Source organism: Leopardus geoffroyi, chromosome A2 (assembly GCF_018350155.1).
Source record: "Leopardus geoffroyi isolate Oge1 chromosome A2, O.geoffroyi_Oge1_pat1.0, whole genome shotgun sequence".
Taxonomy (NCBI): domain Eukaryota; kingdom Metazoa; phylum Chordata; class Mammalia; order Carnivora; family Felidae; genus Leopardus; species Leopardus geoffroyi.
The window spans coordinates 96,060,192-96,081,968 of NC_059331.1; the positions used below are offsets into that span (position 1 = coordinate 96,060,192).

At 37.6% G+C, this 21,777-nt stretch overlaps 1 protein-coding gene across 3 annotated transcripts in view; it reads left to right on the forward strand.

Moving 5' to 3' along the window:
* ANKIB1 (ankyrin repeat and IBR domain containing 1) overlaps window positions 1-21,777 on the forward strand; it is a 145,791-nt gene that overhangs the window by 69,925 nt on the left and 54,089 nt on the right. For all 3 annotated transcript variants that reach the window (XM_045497041.1, XM_045497043.1, XM_045497042.1), the window contains exons 4-5: window positions 5,117-5,299; window positions 15,881-15,998. In XM_045497041.1, the coding sequence (XP_045352997.1) occupies window positions 5,117-5,299; window positions 15,881-15,998 (301 nt within the window). The remainder of the gene's footprint in view (window positions 1-5,116; window positions 5,300-15,880; window positions 15,999-21,777) is intronic.

The following is a 21,777-nucleotide window of genomic DNA, read 5'->3' on the forward strand; positions in this document are numbered from 1 at the left end:
GGGAGTAAAGAATATAGATTTAGAATTAAGTGTCATCTGCATAGAGTCAAAAACTAAAAACAGGGTATAGATGAGTAGCCTAAGGAAAAGACTTTAACTTATAGACAAAATTACAGAGTTAAAGTCACAGCATCAATTTGGAGAATACCTGTATTTAAAGGGAGTGAAAAAAAGAGGTGGCCTATGAAGCAAAAAGAAAAAGCAGAGAAAAGAACTGAGATAACACTGTCAAGGGTGCCAAGAGAATTTCAAGGGTAGAAGATAATCAGTCATGTGACATGCTGCAAAGAGGTAAAGCTATTAGAAAACCAAGAATGGCTGTTGAATTTGAGAGTACTTACAATTTTCAGAAATACTGTTTTAGTGAAATGATCAGGGTAAAAGTCATTGCTGGGAGTAATTGAGTCATTTGCTGGGGAAGTGGAGAGACAGTGGGTGTCAGTCACTAATTTGAGAAATGTGGCTGGGAAAGAAAGGAAAACATTGGGAAGGTAACTAGAAGGATAACAAAATTAAGATAAAGAACGCATGTACCAGGAGCCAATAAAAAGTTGTAGAGGGAAGATAGAGGGGTAATGGACTGCTCAAGGTCATACAGGAAATAGAGATGATGAAATGGTAATTTTCAACCAGAACAGACTTTAACAATTACCTTTTTTTCAACATCTTTTCTCAAGATTGTATAAACCTCATTTTACCCATGGATTTGTGTATACTGAGACTTAAGTCAGTTGACTTGTCCTGAGTTACCAGCCACTTAGATTATGGGTCAAAGGGTTGGGGAGGGATTTGTCTTGAATACTAGGGGCTGCCCTACCCCTCTCCCTTTGAGGTTATAAACAGAAAGGAAGGCAAAATAGATGAGCAGATGTGTTGAGATAGTAATAATCAGATGTTTCTTTTAAGTTAGAACATTTCATGTACTACCAAGTGTATAAAATAGACTAAAAATCACTTTTGAATAAAGTATTCAGTCCTCCTTGCTTTGAGAGTAAGGAAGGTGATTAAAAACTACCTGTTCAAAAAAAAATAAAAAATAAAAAATTATAATTAAAAAAAAAAAAAAAACAACTACCTGTTCAGAACCCCAAGTAACTTCCTTACTGTATAAAAGCAGAACATCTGACTTTTTGCAGCATCGATTTCATGGATATCCCTACCTAAAACATCTTTCACTTATTGGTGTTCCCAACCTGATGCCCCAAATGTCAGCAAGCTGAAATAACTTTTTAAAAAAATTTTTTTAATGTTTGTTTATTTTTGAGAGAGAGCGCATGCGCATGAGTGGGGGAGGGGCTCAGAGAGAAGGAGACACAGAATCTGAAGCAGGCTCTAGCTCTGAGCTGTCAGCACAGAGCCTAACGTGGGGCTTGAACTCACAAACCTCAAGATCATGACCTGAGTTGAAGTCGGACGCTTAACCAACTGGGCCACCCAGGCACCCCAAGCTGGAATACTGTTTAAGTACTGCTCCAGTGTCAAGCAGTACTGCTGTTAGCTAGCTTCTATACCAAAGGTACATACATGCTGACCTAACTTGCCAAAACAAATGGCTACAAAAATGGACCCTACATTTTATCACCAATTATGAATTTCTCTACAGGTTCCAATTGCAGCAATGAGATATAGTTCTTTGTAGTCCCCTTGCCTCCACTCCAGTCATTTGGGAACCCCTTTTGAAGATAGATTACCAATGAAGGCAAGAAATCTTATCCAAGTTCTAAATACATTCAGCAGTGATTCTCAGTGATGGCTTCTCACACATTCCCTCTTCACACACCCATTTTTTTTAATTAAAAAATTTTTTTTTAATATTGATTTATTTTTTGAGAGAGTGCGAGCAGGTGAGGGGCAGAGAGAGGGAGACACAGAATCCAAAGCAGGCTCCAGGTTCTGAGCTGTCAGCACAGAGCCTGACGCAGGACTTAAACCCAAGAACCTTGACATCGTGACCTGAGCCGAAGTTGAACGCTTAACTAACTGAGCCACCCAGGTGCCACCCCCCCCCCCATTTTTTTTTAATCCCAAGGAATGCAGTCTACACTCCAGTATATCCTCTTAAGAAGGTTCCTCACAGCAGTATTCTGGAATGGCATAACCTCTTAAATTTTGTTGTTTTTGCTTTTGTTAAGGACTGGGGCATTAAGTTAAAGGTGATTTATCTTGTTGGCTAATACTTAAATCTCTTCTGTGGTAATATCTGTTGTGAAAGTAAATCACATACATCAAGGCTTTGAAAGCTTTCCCAGTGTTCATTTTAGAAATCATTTTCCGACTACTCTGAATAAAAAAACAGAAAATAAAGTCGGCTCTCTTAGTGCAATAGCAATCAGAAGCAAATAGTTAATTGTCTGTTAGGATTGGGTACCCTGTGAAGCAGAAAAGCTAAAAAATAGTAATAGACTGTACTATAGGTATGATAAGTCTCTGGACTTACTACAAGTCCCCAGTATTGAGTATATTATAAAATGTAAATATATCCATTTCCACAGACACATAGGTGATAGTCTAGGGTCACTGCTTATCAGACTTTTATGTGCTTAAGAATCTCTTGGACATCAGAATCAGATTCTGATTCAGAGGACTGGAGTGGAAGGGATTTGGGTAGTTAAGGCTGAGATTCAGCATTTCTAACAAACTCCCAGTTGATACTTTGACTAGGAAGGTTCTAGGTGGTAAATAGCAGGCTCTAGAAGGTAGCTACAGCAGTGACTGCTTAGAGATATGCTTAACAATTTTTTTTGAAGGGCCAGATGTAAAGAGTAAATACTTTAAGCTTTGTGGCCATAAGCTGTATTCTTCCTGATTTATTTCTATGCTTGTTTTTAACAATTAAAACCAATTTTTTTAAACCATTTTAGCTCTGAGGTGTACCTTCAGCCTAGAGCAAGAAACTGAAGGTCATATCCATTGGGCTTGTCAAGTTAGCCCATGGCTTTCAGGCCCAGCATTGATATAAGTCCTTTATGTTGTCAGGCCTCTTGGGATGGCTATAGAGGAATCATAAGGATTCCAGTTCCAAAAGCAATAAAGAAACTTTATAGGAAGATCTGAATGTTTGTTGTAGGGAGAGAAGATAAAATTATATGGAAGAAAATGGGAAGAAGCTACCTTTTTTATTAAATGCCATAAAAAATAAAAAATAAAAACTATTCACTTTTAGATCATAAGTAAGATCTAGGTAGAACTTTATGGTGGACCCAGGATGTATTTGACTTCTTTTAATTTATGTGATCAGCCTGTTCTGTGTGTCTGTACAATATCCAATTATGGTTATAAGAAATTGGTCAAACTTTTGTCTGAATCCCAGTTCTCTTGCTTGCCAGGTGGGTAATTTTGGTCAAGTTACCTAACTTTTCTGAGACATTATAATATCCCTGGGGTTGTTAATATTAAATAAGAATGTGTACTTGAATTCCTTAACATCAGGCTTGGAACTTAGAAGACACTCAATAAATGGTGGCCGTTACTATGTTATTATGATCATGACTGAATTCTATAAAAGAATCAGCTCCATGACTAATTGTCAGGCTGTCCTTTAGGGTAGATTGTGTCCTAGATTATGGTCCTCATGGCATAATGTCCTTCCTAATGTTTCTATAGACATAATGGGGAAATTTGAACCTATAGCCTCTAGTAACAACATATTTAACTTCTGCAAAACTGTCAGAAACCTCAATAGTAATAAATAAGTCACTATTACATGTATTTTTTTAATGTTTGTTTGTTTATTTATTTATTTATTTTTAACGTTTATTTATTTTTGAGACAGAGAGAGACACAGCATGAACAGGGGAGGGGCAGAGAGAGAGAGGGAGACACAGAATGTGAAACAGGCTCCAGGCTCTGAGCGGTCAGCACAGAGCCCGACGCGGGGCTCGAACTCACGGACTGTGAGATCATGACCTGAGCCGAAGTCGGATGCTTAACCAACCGAGCCACCCAGGCGCCCCAATGTGTATTTATTTTTGAGAGAGAGCAAGCTAGGGAGGGGTGAGAGGGGGCAGAGGATCTGAAACAGGTTCTGCGCTGACAACAGTGAGTCTGATGTAGGGCTCAGACTCACAAACTGTGAGATCATGACCTGAGCCAAAGTTGGATACTCAACTGACTGAGCCACCCAGGTGCCCTTTTCCATGTATTTTTAAGGTGATATTTCTTGGAATGAAATCCCACCTTTAAAAATTGAAAGATTGTAGGGGTACCTGGGTGGCTCAGTTGGTTGAGCGTCTGACTTTGGCTCAGGTCATGATCTCACAGCTTGTGGGTTCGGGCCCCGTTCTGAGCTCTGTGCTGACGGCTCAGAGCCTGGAGCTGCTTTGGATTCTGTGTCTCCCCTCTCTCTGCCTCACCCCTACTCACACCGTCTCTCTTAAAAATAATAAAATAATAAAATATTTTTAAAAAATTGAAAGATTGTTTGGGTCTCCTGGGTGGCTTAGTCAGTTAAGTGTCTGACTCTTGGTTTCAGTTCAGGTCATGATTTCATGGTGTATGGGTTCGAGCCCTGCATCAAGCTCTTAGGCTGACAGCAGAGCCTGCTTTGGATTTTCTGCCTGCTTCAGATTCTGTCTCCCTCTCTCTCTCTTTCTTTCTCTCTCTCTCTCTCTCTCTCTCTCTGCCCCTTCCCCACCCAGTCTCTGTCTCCTCTCTTTCTCTCTTTCTCTCACACACACAAAAATGAACATTTTTTTTAAATGCTAATAAACAAGAATTACCATCTTAAAATCGAAGTCACTGATATTGGGACACCTGGGTGGCTCTGTGGGTTGAGTGTCCAACTTCAGCTTAGGTAATGAGCTCGTGGTCTGTAAGTTTGAGCCCCACATCGGGTTCTGTGCTGACAGCTTGGAGCCTGGAGCCTGCTTCTGATTCTGCGTCTCTCTCTCTCTCTCTCTCTCTGCCCCTCCCCTGCTCACACTCTGTTTCTCTATCAAAAATAACATTAAAAATATTTTTTTAAAAAGTCACTGGTATCTAAATTTTTATTGTTATTTCAAGTACATACTGTTGTATTTTTGTTGCACTTCATTATATTGTTAATTTTTTCAAATACGTAGCATGAAGTAACCTGTTTAAATCTGTGGTTGCAAGTTTTTGAAAAAATCTTTTTTAGCTTTTAGTAAAACACGGAGGAGACTTGTTTGCTGAGAATGAGAATAAAGATACTCCTTGTGATTGTGCTGAAAAGCAGCACCACAAAGATTTGGCCCTCAATCTGGAATCACAAATGGTATTCTCACGAGATCCTGAAGCTGAAGAAATAGAAGCTGAATATGCCGCGTTAGACAAACGAGAGGTAAGGTTTTTTTTTTTTTAAATAAATGATATGGATTTTATATTAAATTTTATTTTTCTACTTTAAAACCCAGTTTGTGTGGTCTTCTCTGCAATATGCTTAACACCATTTCATCTGTATAGCCATAAGTAGGGGCGCCTGGGTGGCTCAGTCGGTTGAGTGTCTGACTTCGGCTCAGGTCATAATCTCACGGTCTGTGGGTTCGAGCCCCGGGTTGGGCTCTGTGCTGACAGCTCAGAGCCTGGAGCCTGCTTTGCATTCTGTATCTCCCTCTCTCTTTGCCCCTCCCCAGCTCATGCTCTGTCTCTCTCTCTCCCTGTCAAAAATAAATAAACATTAAAAAAAATTTTTTTATATAGCCATAAGTATAAAAATACATCTAGAAAACCTTGGAGGTGGTAACTGTCCTCTAAAATATGTATATGTTTACTTATATTTAAGTAGAGATGCTAATGTGTAATATGAACTCCTAACCATTTCTACTGTTCTAAAACTGCAGTCCTCCTGTTCCTCAGTCCTTCCTGTCTTCTAGGTTGCTCTTAGCAGCAAACATGCTTTGCTAACTTTTATCTTAAAAACAAAACAAAACAAAAACAGCAAAACAGTCACTCCATTGACCACTTTTCTCCCTCTCCCCCTTCAGTTGTAGCCCCATATCTCTGAGCCTCTTGCAGCGTGACTTTCCTCCTTTCTATTTTGTTGGAAGTGCATTTGTCATGGATATCAAGAGTTGCCATTTTGCCAAATCCAGTGGGTACTGTTCTCTCCCACTCTTACTTGAATTCCTCTGCAGCACTTGACACAATTGACCACTCCCTTCTTAGTGAAGCATTCTTCCCTTAGCCTCAGGGACATTGTTCTTTGGTTTTCCTTTAAGTCTTTCTTGTTTCAATAAACATTACCTCCCTCCACTGAATTGCTTAAGCATAAATGGGCAAGCGTTTCAGTTCCTCATTTGTCCTTATATCCAAACAATCTGAGAATGTTGTCAATTTTACCTCCAAGAGTATAACCTAGATCCATTTACTCCTCCTAGTCTCTGCTCCTACCTCCCCAGGTCCTCTCCACCCGAACCTCTCATCTGAGGTACTGTAACAGTTTCCTAACTGACCTCCTTCCTTCTGTTTTGGTCCCCCTAGAATCCATTTTGTACACATAAGCTGGAAAGACATTTTAAAACTTAAATTAGATCATATAAATCTCTTAAATTACTTAGTGACTTTTCATTGTACTTGGAATAAAATCCAAACTATTCTCTCAGATATAAAACCTTATATGGTCTCACTACTACCTCTCCCAACATCATCTCAAACCTTTCTTCCCAGCATATTTTGCTCTAATTATAATACCTAGACTACAGTAAGGTTTTTGCATTTGCTCTTTTCTACATGAGAAATCTTCTCCCAGTTTTTCTTTTGGCTGGCTCAGTAGTTCTTCAGAGAGGCAATCTTGGACTATTCTTTCCCAAATAGGTCCCTCTCCTTCCATTATTCTTTACCATAACACCCTACTTTTTATAACACTCATCACATGCTGTAATGATTTTGTTTATGTATTTATTCTTTTTTTTGCCCTTCTTTCCTATTAGATTGTCAACTCCATGAGGGCCAGAATCATAACTGCCTTATTCAACAGAGTATTTTCAGTGTCTGACACACTGCTTACACAGTGAACATCCATAGATGGTATTTCTTAAGTATTTTGAGCTTCAGTATTCCAGATTACCAAAGGAACTGAGTTTCTTGGAATTAAGAAATTTATATTTTTTTACCCTTTGTGTTTCTTAAATTAGGTTATTTTATCGGAATGCTTTTTCAGGTTAAGTCACACATAGAAAGAGAGGCCAACAGGGGCGCCTGGGTGGCGCAGTCGGTTGAGCGTCCGACTTCAGCCAGGTCACGATCTTGCGGTCCGTGAGTTCGAGCCCCGCGTCAGGCTCTGGGCTGACGGCTCAGCGCCTGGAGCCTGTTTCCGATTCTGTGTCTCCCTCTCTCTCTGCCCCTCCCCCGTTCATGCTCTGTCTCTCTCTGTCCCAAAAATAAATAAACGTTGAAAAAAAAAAATTAAAAAAAAAAAAAAAGAAAGAGAGGCCAATGTCCTAAACACTTTCACATGGTTGTTAAATTCACACAGTAAGCTTAAGTAACTGTTATGACCCCTTCTTTTTTTAAATGAGGAAGATAAACCAGAAAATAGTTGAATAACCTACCAGGATCAAAGTGAGCTAAACCGATTCTTCGGACTTCAAGCCAAAGCATCTCTATTTGCTATACTGTCTGTCTTTTCATAATCTATCGTCTTGAGTCATACATACATATATACATACTATTACTGTAATAATTAATGTAATTTAGTCAGAAGAAAATATTTAAGCAGTAATATTCTAAAAATAATGTGATTAAACTGAAAAACATTTATGATTATATTTAGGCTTTTTATCAAAGATACTATCTTAACTTATAATTAAATCAGAAAAATAATAGTATTCATTATCAATAGACTTAAGATCTAAATGAATTTAATGTAACTATAATAAACTATTAAGTTAACAAAAAGTTGCATAACAGTTTGATACTCATTATATAGAAAAGACTAGTATATATTGAGATTGAAGTATGCCAAAATGCTAATTATGGTATGGATAAGTTTTTTTACTATTATTATTTTTCTATTTTCATGCATTTCTTAAAATTTATAATGAGTATTTATTGCTAAAAAATGTCGGGGCGCCTGGGTGGCGCAGTCGGTTGAGCGTCCGACTTCAGCCAGGTCACGATCTCGCGGTCCGTGAGTTCGAGCCCCGCGTCGGGCTCTGGGCTGATGGCTCAGAGCCTGGAGCCTGTTTCCGATTCTGTGTCTCCCTCTCTCTCTGACCCTCCCCCGTTCATGCTCTGTCTCTCTCTGTCCCAAAAATAAATAAACGTTGAAAAAAAAAAAAAAAAGTAAAAAATTTCCTCCTTCCTGACTCTACCCCACAGTGGTAACAATTTCTTGTGTGTATGTCTTGTTTAAGAAACATACATATGATATAAACAAACGTATAACATAGAATTTTTATTGCAAAAGGAAGGTCATTGAGTTCTGCTACAATATTTTTTTTCTGTAAAAATTTTTTTTTAATTTAAGTATAGTTGGCACATAGTGTTACATTCGTTTCAGTTGTGCAAAATTCAACAAGTTTGTATGGTATGCAGTGGTCACCACAAATATATAGCTACCTTATATCACCATACAATGCTATTACAATACCATTAATTTTATTCCCTAATAAATTAATGTGTACCTTTTATTCCCATGACTTATTTATTCCATAATTGGAAGCCCATTTCTCACACTCCCCTTCACCCATTTTGCCCACCCCTTCACCATCCCTCCCTCTAGCAACCATTAGTTCTCTGTACGTATGTGTCTGTTTCTGCTTTTTTTTTTTATTCGTTTTTTTTAGGTTCCATGTTTAAGTAAAATCATATGATATTTGTTTGTCTCTATCTGACTTATTTCACTTAGCCATAATACCCTGTATGTCCATCCAGTTGTTGCACATGTCAAGATCTCATACTTTTTGTACAGCTTAGTGATACTCCATCAGGTATGTGTGTATACACCACATCTTTACCCATTCATCTATCAGTGGATGCTTAGATTGCTTCCATATCTTGACTATTGTAGATAATGCTGTAATAAACATAGGGGTGCATATATCTTTTCAAATTAGTGTTTTTGAGTTCTTTAGTAGTGGAACTACTCGGTAATATGGTATTTCTATTTTTAATTTTTTGAGGAACATCCATGCTCTTTTCCACAATAGCTATACCAATTTACATTCCCACAAACAGTGCATGAGAGTTTCTTTTTCTCCACATCCTCCACAACTCTAAAATATTTTTTCAACTTAACAATATATCGTGACCATCTTTCCTAAATCAGAATATGATCTACACATTTTAACCACTTACCTATTGATGAATATTTAAATAATTTAGATATTATTGATATTAAAAACAGGCTAAAGTGAATATTTATCTATTTCATATATATTTTTATCTAGTTGTGTCATTATTGTGGTTTGAAACATGAATCTGAAGCCATGCTGACTGGATTCATATTTTAGTCCCATGAGTGACATACTATGTGTCCTTAAGTAGTTATTCCTCTGCTTCAGTTTCTTCTTCCTTAAAATGGAGATAATAATGGTCCCTACTTCAGAGAATTGTAGTGATGCTTAAATGAGTTAATATATGTAAATACTTAGACCAGTGCCTGAATCATTATATGTTTTATCTAAATGTATGCTGTTATAATCATGGTCATCATAAATAATTGTTACTGCATTTATATACATATTTTAAAAGTATATTCCCTATAAATTTGTAGAAATTGGTTTGATGGATCATGAGATGTACATATTTTATAGTTTAATAGATGTTGTTAGACTGTCCTAAAAGATTATATCAGTTTATTTTCTTCTAGTAGCATGTTAGAGAATTCTTTTCCACATATTTCTGCTAGCATTACATATTATCAGTGTTTTTATTTTTGCTAGTTTAGACAAATGGTACCTGTTTGAATTTTTTTACTTGACTATTCTGTAAATTGATTGTTCATTTGAGTTTTTTTCTTTGGATGGTTTGTGTGTTCTTAATGCTTTCCAAGAAAAGTTTGTGTATTTTTCTGTTTTCACTTAGGATATTCAGAGATGTAAATTTTTCTTACTCCTTGGCTTCTGAATTTGTTTAATGTTAATATTGTAATCATATGCCCCAGTTTTTTTCTAGTTTTCTAGTTTTGTTTTTAATCCTTATTAGGATCATTTTGTCTGATATTTTATAATGTTTAAAAACAATACTTTCACAAACAAATACCTACACACAAATATTTATAGCAGCACTATTCACAATAACCAAACGTTGAAGACCAAATCTCTATCAACAGATGAATGGATAAATAAAACGTGAGGTATACATACATATACAATGGAATATTACTCAGTCACAAAAAGGAAAGAAGTACTAATACATTCTACAATATGGATCAATCTCAGAAACATTATGCTATGTGAAAGGAGGCAGACACAAAAGGTCACATATTAAATAACTCCACTTATATGAAATATACAGAATAGGTAAATCCATAGAGACAGAAAGCACACTAGTGTTTGCCAGGGCCGAAGAGGAGGAAGGACTAGGGAATGACTACTTTAATGGGTATGAGGTTTTCTTTTGGGGTGATGAGAATTTGGGGAATTAGATGTATGTGGTAGTTGTACAACATTATTGAATGTATTAAGGCCACCGAAATAGACCTTTTAAAATTGTTAACTTTAAGTAATGTGTGTTTCATAACAATTTTAAAAATAAAACCAGGATGCTTTGGTGGTTCAGTCGGTTAGGTGTCCCAAGTCTTGGTTTCAGCTCAGGTCATCTTCTCACAGTTAGTAAGATCGAGCCCTGCATGATCAAACCCCACATCGGGCTCCGTGCTGACAGCGAGGAGCCTGCTTGGGATTCTCTCTCTTCCTCTCTCTCTCTGCCCCTCCCTCGTGCCTACATGCACGCACTCTCTCTCTTTGTCTCTCTCAAAATAAATAAACTTAAAAAAAAAAGATGAAAATAAAACCAAACAAAATTGCTTCCTTTAAAATTCATTTTTATACTTTCTACTTTGACCCTGACCAATGTTTGGATTATTCTGCCTATGCTAATAGTTTTATACAACCCACTATGTGATTGTATTAAACTATATAATTAGGTAGTTTAAAAGATTCCTGTTCCCAAGGTGAAGTGTTTTTTCTAGCTAAGTTTCTTGATGCAATTAATGATCAGGACAGTGTATAATATTATATCTCTATAATTTCTTCTTGACACATTTTAATTAAGTTCTTTCCTTCAGATTAGTTTAGAAATGAATAAAATCTACTTCTTTATCCCATCATTCAACAAAACTGTTGAGGGACATTCAACAAAACTGGCAGAGGGACTACTCTGCCAGACACTGTTTTAGGAGCTTGGAGATACAGTGAGGAACAAAGATAAACCCCTGCCCTCTAGGTGCTTATATTCCAGCATCGATAGAGATGCACACAAATAAGCTTGAAAAGTAAATGAACACAGTTTGTGAGAGTGCTAATTGCTATAGGGGCATAAAAACAAGGTGTTGTGTTGGAGTGATGGCTGGGAAGACTGTATTTAATTTATATAAATCTGGAAAGGCAGAACAAAGAAACTAGTGGGTATTGGGCCTGGTAGGGGTCAGGCTCTGTAGGAGTAGATTGTGTGGCTACATGTAGTAAATGAAGGGAAAACTGAGCAATATGTTGCTATGAAAGCCATCTGAAGAATCCCCTCTCCCAATTCCTCTCTAGGTCTTATAACCCAGGAAGGCTCAGGCTGTTTTTCTGGCAGGGAACCCATATGATGGACATTGCCTTAGCTGGTTTAACCTACTGTGCAAGAGCAGCTGCCTTCCTCTTAGGTCAAAGTACAGATCAGGGTAGACCTTGTCTTAATCCCAGGGGAGAACAGCTGAGTAAGGAGCAAGGAAACTAAAACAAAGGGAAGGGTCCTAGAATTCTAAAGACTTTCTTTAGCTATTCTTTACCCTTTCTCCTCCAGGCTAGGCTCATGGATCAGGTAATGAGAGATTGATATTAAGAGAAATTGGAAATACTCTTTTTTCCCTGAGTGCCTTTCACATCTTCTAAAATTTTAACAATTACCAATATAATTGAGTAAATAAGTACCCCCCCCCTTTTTTTTTTTCATTTTTAACAACAAGCATGTTTTACCTATATAGTCAGGGGGGAGCTGTTTTCATTGTGGAAAAACATAAAAACAAATTTCTTCTTTCATAAATCCTTTGTCATAGTTTTTTTTCTGAAACAGTTTTTGAAGATAACTGTCACTTTATACTTGATATCAAAGGGGTACAGTTTGTATGTTGGGCTGTTTTGCAGTTCTTCAGTGGTATTTTGGTAGCAAAGTATGCATTGATGCAAAAGAGGTACTTTTATTCACTGTCTTCCTTTTTAAATTAGTTTCCGTTTTCTTTCTGTGTATCAGTACTGACTGCTTTGAAGGTTATTGCTAGATTGTGTTTAATCTGAAAATAGAAGCAGTTTATCTTTGCAACAAGAAAGAGAAAGGCACCTTCATTTTCATTCTTCTTGCAGAAGAGATGGCTAGTGCCCACTTGGGACTGAGCAATGTATTGAAATGCTTCACATGACCTAATTATAGTTCTGTTGCAGAGATTCAGAGTGAATGTGTCACATGCCCATGAAGGCAGTATATCTTTCTCCTTCAAGAACTATTTTTCTTCCAATGTAACATTTTTAAGTTTAAAACTATGCATTTTTTAAACTTAATATATGCAGATTGCTTTATAGTCTCTCTTTTTTAATGTATGTGTACTCAAAATTTATTTGGATTACATAAATGAAAGCAGAATGATACCTAATCTCGGGGTGCCTGGGTGGCTCAATCATTTGAGCATCCAAAGGTTTCTGCTCAGGTCATGATCCCAGGGTCATGCTCAGGTCATGATCCCAGGGTCATGGGATTGAGCCCCACATCAGGCTCCACACTGAGCGTGGAACCTGCTTGGAATTTCTCTCTCTCTCTCTCTCTCTCTCTCTGCCCCTCCTCTGATCATGCACACACTCTCTCTTTTTCTAAAAAAACAGAAGAGAGAGAGAGAGAGAGAAATATCCATTCTCATTGCTGAGGCAGGAAAGGTACCTGGAATCCCAAGTATAAACTTGGAATATATTTTTTAGAAGTAATGTTCTACATAGTGTGTAACTTCTATACTGGAGTGAATACTATAAATTTAACCATAAAAGGATTTCTTAAGTTTTTGCAGGGGAAAATGTGGTTCATAAATTAGTTAAAAAGCAAACTATACATGATAGTTGGGATTGTAAGGATCAGGAAAGTTTATCATGTCAACTGAGAAAAATTATCCCCATTGAATCGCAGTCATAGGAGGTTAAGTAAGACTTTGTAAAATGTTTTCCATGATACCAAAAAAATGAAGCAAGAAATAAAGATAATATATTATTCTAAAATATCTATAAATCAGCTAAAATGGATGAGGTTTGCTAATTACCCAGAATTCTCTAGAGACTGTGATACATGCTGCCAAAATACATTCTCAGTTCTTTGGAATTTCTACTGCTTTTTAAGCTATGGCCTTTAGTCTATGTTTACTGTAGTAATCTGGTTACAACTGTTTAAAGAATTGAAATACATGGGGGCACCTGGGTGGCTCAGTCAGTTAAGTGTCCAACTTCGGCTCAGGTCATGATCTCAGGGTTTGTGAGTTTGAGCCCCACGTCAGGGTCTTTGCTGACAGCTCAGACCCTGGAGCCTGCTTTGGTTTCTGTGTCTCCCTCTCTCTCTCTGCCCCTCCCCTGCTTGTGCTCTGTCTCTCTCTCTCAAAAATAAATAAACATTAAAAAAAATTTTATAATAAAAAAAGATTTGAGGGGCGCCTGGGTGGCGCAGTCGGTTAAGCGTCCGACTTCAGCCAGGTCACGATCTCGCGGTCCGTGAGTTCGAGCCCCACGTCGGGCTCTGGGCTGATGGCTCAGAGCCTGGAGCCTGTTTCCGATTCTGTGTCTCCCTCTCTCTCTGCCCTTCCCCCGTTCATGCTCTGTCTCTCTCTGTCCCAAAAATAAATAAACGTTGAAAAAAAAAAATTAAAAAAAAAAAGATTTGAATACATGTGTATCAATATTAATAATAACAATATTGAGTGAAAATAAAAGGAAATTGCCTAGTGATATAATGTTATGCCATAATGTTATGACAACCATATGTCAAATTCATGATAGTGATTTCCATAGGCAAGATGGGGAGAGTTAGGGAAATGTAATGGGGAAAACATGTTACAGATTATTTTACTTCTATATAATCCCTCACCCCTTGTCTCTGAGGTTTCATTTACCTGCAGTCAACTACAATCCAGAGCAAATGATCTTCCTTCTGACATATCCTCAGAAGGTCAGTAGTAGCCTAACACTGTATCATAATGCTTATGTTATTTACCTCGCTTGATCTCATCACGCAGGCATTTAACTATCTCACACCATCACAAGAAGTGTGAGCACAGTCCATTAACATATTTTGAGAGAGAAGCCACATTCGTACCACTATTACAGTGTATTACAATTGTTCTTTTTTATTGATGTTAATCTCTTATTATGTCTAATTTATAAATTAAACTTTATCATAGGTATGTATATATAGGAAAAAAAACAGTATATGTAGGGTTCAGTACTATCCATGTTTTCACAGATCAATGGTGGGGGGGTCTTGGAACACACATTCCCCCACCAGTGAGGCTTTGCAGGGAAGACTACTATATAAAGTTTTGCTTCTTTTGTTTCATTGTGTTTTAAAAAGGACTTGAGGGACGCTCAGTTAAGTGTCAGGCTTTGACTCAGGTCATGACCTCACAGTTCGTGGGTTCAAGCCCTGCATAGGGCTCTGTGCTGACGGCTTGGAGCCTGGAGCCTGCTTCGGTTTCTGTGTCTCCCCTCCGTGCCCCTCCCCCACTCATGCACACGCGTGGGCATGCTCTGTCACCAAAAAAAATAAACATTAAAAAAATTTTTTAGGGGCGCCTGGATGGCGCAGTCGGTTAAGCATCCGACTTCAGCCAGGTCACGATCTCACGGTCTGGGAGTTCGAGCCCCGCGTCAGGCTCTGGGCTGATGGCTCAGAGCCTGGAGCCTGCTTCCGATTCTGTCTCTCCCTCTCTCTCTGCCCCTCCCCCGTTCATGCTCTGTCTATCTCTGTCCCAAAAATAAAAAAAAAATTTTTTTAAAAGGACTTGAAACAAGTATAGCAAAAACAGTAATTGTTTCTGAATAGTGAAACACTTGTGATTTTTATTCTTTGTTTTCTGTTAAAAGAAAAGATAAAGGATAACAAAAAAATTAAAAACCTGATATGATATAGTACCTATATAACGAAAACTAAGGAGCATTAATGAACACTTGAATAAACAGAGGTAATACGTTTGTGACTAAGAGCTCTGAATAGTATGGCATAGTCACTTCTCCCCAAATTAATTAATAAGTATCATGTAAACCACTAATAATCCAAGTTGGATCTTAGTAAGTGTAAATGTTTTGTGGTTCAGTGGATAAACTCATTGAACACATATGTTTACACATAATTGATTTGCTAAAAGCAAAGACTGGATAAAAACACTTAGAACTTTAATAATGATTATTGCTCAGTGGTGGTATTATAAGGTTTTCATTTCTAATTTTTGTATTATCCAAACTTTCAAAGGTATAAAGTAAGTTTGTCTTGTCATTATAGTGTGATACCTTTATTTTAGATAAGGTGCATGAACCTTGGCATTCATTCCACTTTCTAGCTTTTATAATAAGACCTGTGAAAGAGTAGTTTGAAGTCCATAGTTGTAGAACATATAGAACCTTTTTAACTTCAGTTATCAAACTGAAATAGGAAGACTGAATAAATGATAATCATATAATTTTGTTTCTAGGCATTTAGAATTTCCTAAGAGTATAACAGCCAATTTAACTTGGTTTTCTTCTTTTCAAAGCCATATGAAGGATTAAGGCCTCAAGATCTTCGTAGATTGAAAGATATGCTTATTGTGGAAACTGCAGACATGCTTCAGGCTCCACTGTTTACTGCTGAAGCTTTACTTCGAGCTCATGGTAATGAAAAATGTCTTATGCTTCTGAGAACATGAGTGCCTTTTGAAACTTTTCAGAGTTAAAATATAGCCATTTTACTATTTCAGTATAAAACAAAATAGTTTGTTAAACAAGCCTAAGTTGTTTTTTGTGCAGTGGTTACTGCAGTATCCACCATCTTCAGAACATTCTATATTTTGAAGTATAAACTGCCTGTAAATCCTAGAGGGGAAATGGGAAATTTGTTTTTAAAAATCATGCTTTTAGAGGCACCTGGATGGCTCAGCCTGTTAAGCATCTGACTTCGGCTCAGGTCATGATCTCACAGTACATAAGTTCGACCTCCATGTCAGGCTCTGTGTTGACAGCTCAGAACCTGGAGCCTGCTTCGGATTCTATGTCTCCCTCTCGCTCTCTGCCACTCCCCTGCTTGTGTTCTGTTCTGTCTCTCTCTCTCTCTCTCAAAAATTTTTAAAAAAGTATTTTTTTTTAATTAAAAAAAAAATCGTGGCTACTAAATCAGCTTAAAGATTGTCTAATTTTAGAAATGTGTCTGATTTAAGCAGGATTGAAAGTTGGAATCTGTAGTCCTAGTACTAGTTTTGACATTAATTTTTACTAAAGTCAATGAAATATTTAACAATTGTGTTATTAGTACTGTCAGTTATATTTATTTTATATAAAGGGTGTTTCTTGCCATGAAATGCACAAGTGAAATTGTAGAGTCAATGCAAGAATATACTATCTCTTTTAAGGTTTGTTTTGTTTTGTTTTGTTTTTAAGAACATTACCAACTTAGGAAAAGTACTCAGCTTATTTTAAATTTTCTGTGATATACTTAAGGCAGCCATTTTGGGAGTTGTCACATGGTGAGCTGGACCCTCTCATTGCACAGTTCATATTTGATATTTTGTCTAGTTTCAGAGTTAAGTTTTTTCCGATTTAAGAATTATTTTTAGGGCACCTGGGTGGTTCAGTTGGTTGGGCATCCAGCTCTTGATTTCAGCTCAGGTCATGATCCCAGAGATGTGGGATCAAGCCCTGAACTGGGCTCTGCCCTGAGCATGGAGCCTGATTAAGACTTTCTCTCTCAGGGCACCTGAGTGGCTCAGTCAGTTGAGCGTCCGACTTCGGCTCAGGTCATGATCTCACAGCTTGTGAGTTCAAGCCCCGCATCGGGCTCTGTGCTGACAGATTGGAGCCTGGAGCCTGCTTTGGATTCTGTGTCTCCCTTTCTCTCTGCCCCTAACCCACTTGTATTCTGTCTCTGTCTCTCTCAAAAATAAATAAACATAAAAAAAAAAAAAAAAGATTTTCTCTCTCTCTGTCTCCCTTTGCCCCGCTCTCTGCTCACACTCTCCCTCTCTAAAATAAAGTAAGATGATAATAAAAAAATAAAATAAATATTAGTTTTAAAAAGAGAGAGGTAAATAACTATTCTAGTCATTACTTGGCTTACCTATTTTAACTATAAATCTGTATCATCTATACTAAAATAGAATGTCAACTTCAAAAATATATGATCTTTTGATCAGAAGAAAATTTAAAATTCCAGGGGCGCCTGGGTGGCGCAGTCGGTTAAGCGTCCGACTTCAGCCAGGTCACGATCTCGCGGTCCGTGAGTTCGAGCCCTGCGTCGGGCTCTGGGCTGATGGCTCAGAACCTGGAGCCTGTTTCCGATTCTGTGTCTCCCTCTCTCTCTGCCCCTCCCCCGTTCATGCTCTGTCTCTCTCTGTCCCAAAAAAATAAATAAAACGTTGAAAAAAAAATTAAAAAAAAAAAAATTCCATATTTCATCATCCCTTTATCATCACTGTGAATAATTTGGAATATAACTCTCTAGAATCCTTGCCTTCAGTATTGAAATTTCCCACCGTTCTGTATTTGAGACTCTTTTCCGCTTTATATGCCAGTGATTCTTAAATTTTCATATAAATAAGGATTATTACCTGGGAACTAACCACAGATTCCTGGACTTTCCACAGAGTCCAAGTCATTAGGTGAGGGATGAGGCTTAAAGTAAGTGTTGTAGAGATGCCTACAAGTGGGCCACTCTCTGAGAAACATTGCTGCACACATTTATCTAATGAAACCCAAGATTTCAAAAACCACCTGAAGAATAAAGAGTGTATCTACAACCTGACTTTAATAAAGTATTTGAGAGGCACCTGGATGGCTCATTCGGTAAGCATCTGACTCTTGATTTCAGCTCTGGTCATGATCTCACTGTTCCTGGGAACAAGCCCTGCGTCAGGCTCAGTACTGACAGCACAAAGTCTGCTTGAGATTCTCTCTCTCTGCCCCTCTCCTGCTCACACCTCTCTCTCTCTCTCTCTCTCTCAAAATAAATAAACATAAAAAAAAAAAAAGAAATACAACCTCAGATACTTCATTTTGTTAAGTTTGTTTATTTTGAGAGAGAGTACATGCATGTGCACATGAGAGTGGGGGGAGGGGCAGAGAGAGAGAATTCCAAGCAGACTCCAGCACAGAGCCTGTCTCAGGGCTTGATCTCATGAATTGTGAGATCATGACCTGAGCAGAAATCAAGAGTCAAAAGAGTCGGACACTAAACCAACTGAACCACCCAGGTACCCTGAGGTTTGCATTTCTAAATGTCCGTTTAACAATTTTCTCCCCAGTCTAAGGATGTTCACACCTGAACTCCTCTTTTCTCCCATTATCTTGTTACATGAGTATCAACATTCATTAAATTATCCTGCCAGAAACTTGAAAGTCTACTTACTCCACCATCTCTGTTAAATTTGGCCACAACCTTACCATTTCTCTTTTTAAGTGTCTCTCATCCTCCCAGCATACCCACCCCCACCATCTCTAGCTCTTTCCATTCCCACTGTCACTGACTTAAATTCAGGCTGTCATTAGTTTCCATCTAAATTGTATTCTCCTGAGTCCTGGTCTCCCATGTTGCCATTCTTCTTTCACCCTATTAATTTTTCATATTGCCATTAGACTGTTCTTTTAAAATTCACATCTGAGCATGTCACCGCCTTGCTGAAAAATCCTTCACTAGCGTTCCACAGACTTAAAACCATCCAGACTCTTTAGTAGACCTTTATGACCCAAATTTCTTTACCTGAACTGTCAGTCACCCCATTCCTTTACTTAACGCCTTCTTAATTAACCATGTCTTTCAGGAAGCCTTTTCTGCTTATGTGTTCCCAAGTCTGCACTGAGACCCTTCCTATCTATTCCTACTACATCTTCTGTCATACACTTAGAATACAATGTTATGATAATCTCTTTTTTTGCTTTTCCTGGAGCTTAACCTGGGAAATACAATATTATGATAATCTCTTTTTTGCTTAACCTGAGATCTCTTAGAGGATAGCTTTTATTATTTTTTGTTTCCAAAATATCTGACATACATTAAGCCCTCAGAAAATGTTTACAGAAAGAATAATACATAACAAGTACTATACCTGAAATGTTATTTATATATACATTACTCCTGCACATATTGCATTGGCTACAATTCGGTCACTTGGCCACACTTAACTGCAAACAGCAGTTCTGCACTGCAGTATTTTTTGTGTATTTGTAGCCATTTTTGCCTTAGGAATCTACAATCACCTAGATAATACAATGTATCATAGCTCCAAGTCACAATATAGAGAGAATCCAAGGCTAACTTTACCAATAATTTTTTAAAAGAACATTTTCATCTGTATCTGCTTACCGTATATCATCAAGTATTATTAAATAATCAACTCCATTTTTACTCCATTGATATTTTCCTGTTACTTCTTTTACATAATAGGGGTCAGTTCTAATAAGGTGATATCTAATTGAATTTTCCTATTTGGCATTTATTTATTCTGTGATAACTTTCTTGATAACTTACTTACATATTCTATATTTTACTTCCCTATTAAGGAATAAAATAGAGGCTAGCGGGTTTTCAAATGGACATCTCTTCTAATTGTTTGGGTAGTATTGGTGACAGTGACATTTGACAATCAAATAATATTTACAGATATAAGTGATGTTAGAGAACAAAATAGTGCACAGAACCACAATTTATACTGATTGCTCTCAAAACCTGAATAGGCTTTGTTTCAGAGCTATTAAACTGAACTATTTGGAAGATTTATAGATCATATCCTTGGTCACATTCACTCAGCTTTACACAGGAAAATAGATTTGAGCACTATATTATCTGTTGTCAAATTTAGTCTCAAAGTAATGAAGTTGATCTAGATTAAGCAGAAGACCGAAATGTTGAGCAGTATTTGCTGAGCAGTAATTGAATTTTAAGGAGGACTCTGTTAGGAATACAGAGGTCATTGTCTAAGTATTGCCTCATTAATACAAGTAATACATAATTGAATGCTACCTAATAAGAAAATACGTAAAATTTACAAAATATGAGACCAAGGCTAATTTTGTGCTTAGAGTTCATTTACATTGAAGTATTTTTTTAAGCTCCTTTGGAGATTTGTCATGTTCTATAGGCAATTAAATGTCAGTGGCCTATATCTTCTCAGTCTGCTCTCTTCCTAGGAAATTATATCTTCTCTCAAGGTTTATATAGGTATAGATTTTTCCCTCTGGACTAGACTTCTTAGCTCCACATGTTTATACATAATTGCCTATTTTAAAGCATCTCTAGGATATCTCAGAAGCTCCTTAAACCTCAGTATGTCTAAAACTAAGATCATTCTCTGGTAGTCCCTATTTACATAGATGGTATCAACCGGCCAACTGGATAAACCTGGGACACCAACTTTGGCATATCTTGTCCTTCAGACCCTATGTGCTGTCATCACCAAATTGTCACTTTCACCTTCCATGTCTTAAACTTCTCTCTTTCTCTTTATCTCCACTACAGCCACCTGGCCCTGGCTTCATCTCTCACTTATACTACCCATTACCATCCTATTTGGACTATCTTCCCTCTACTTCTGCCCTATCCAGTTTCTTTGTTTGTTGTAGTCACAATGATCTTTTCAAATCTGATTGTGATAACCTGTCCTTCTTGACCCCAAGCTCTACTTTTCAGTGACTTTCTATCACTCCTAAGCTGATGATAGAAGTGTTATTAAAAAGTCTTGCATGATCTAGGCCCAGCCTATTTTTTCAGCCTTATCTCATACAATGCCTCCCCTCTGATCTCCATGCTACAGCTACATTGACCTTTTTTTCTTTTAAGAGACTCTTTTTTTTTTTTTTTTTAAGTTTATTTGTTTATTTTTAGAGAGAGGCAGACAACAGGGACGGGGAGGGGGCAGAGAGAGAGGGAGAAAGAGAGAATCCCAAGCAGGCCCCGCACTGTCAGTACAGAGCCTTGATGCGGGGCTCAGACTCATGAACTGTGAGATCATGACCTGACCCAAAATCAAGAGTTGGATGCTTAACTGACTAAGCCACCCAGACGCCCCTACACTGACCTTTTTAATTTCACAAGAATGCCATCTTCCCTCCTACCACAGGGTCTTTGAACATGCTGTGTACAGCCTGTCTAGAATGTCTTCCCCCCGCCCCCCGCTCTTTTATTAGTTAACTCCCACTCACCCTTCATTTGTCCACTCCAAACTGTTTCTCCAGCGTCACCTTCTCTGACTCAGATTCTCTCCCTCTCCTCCATGGCACTCTGACGGTGATGATTCTTTTGTTATTGTATTGATTTTTTACTTCATGTCTTTCTCCTTACTAGACTATAAGTTTCATGAAGGCAGGAATCATGCCTGATTATTCCTCCCATTGTATCCCTACTGCCTGACAGTGCATATAAAAGACATTTAGTAAATATTTGCTAAGTGAATGTTATAGAATCCAA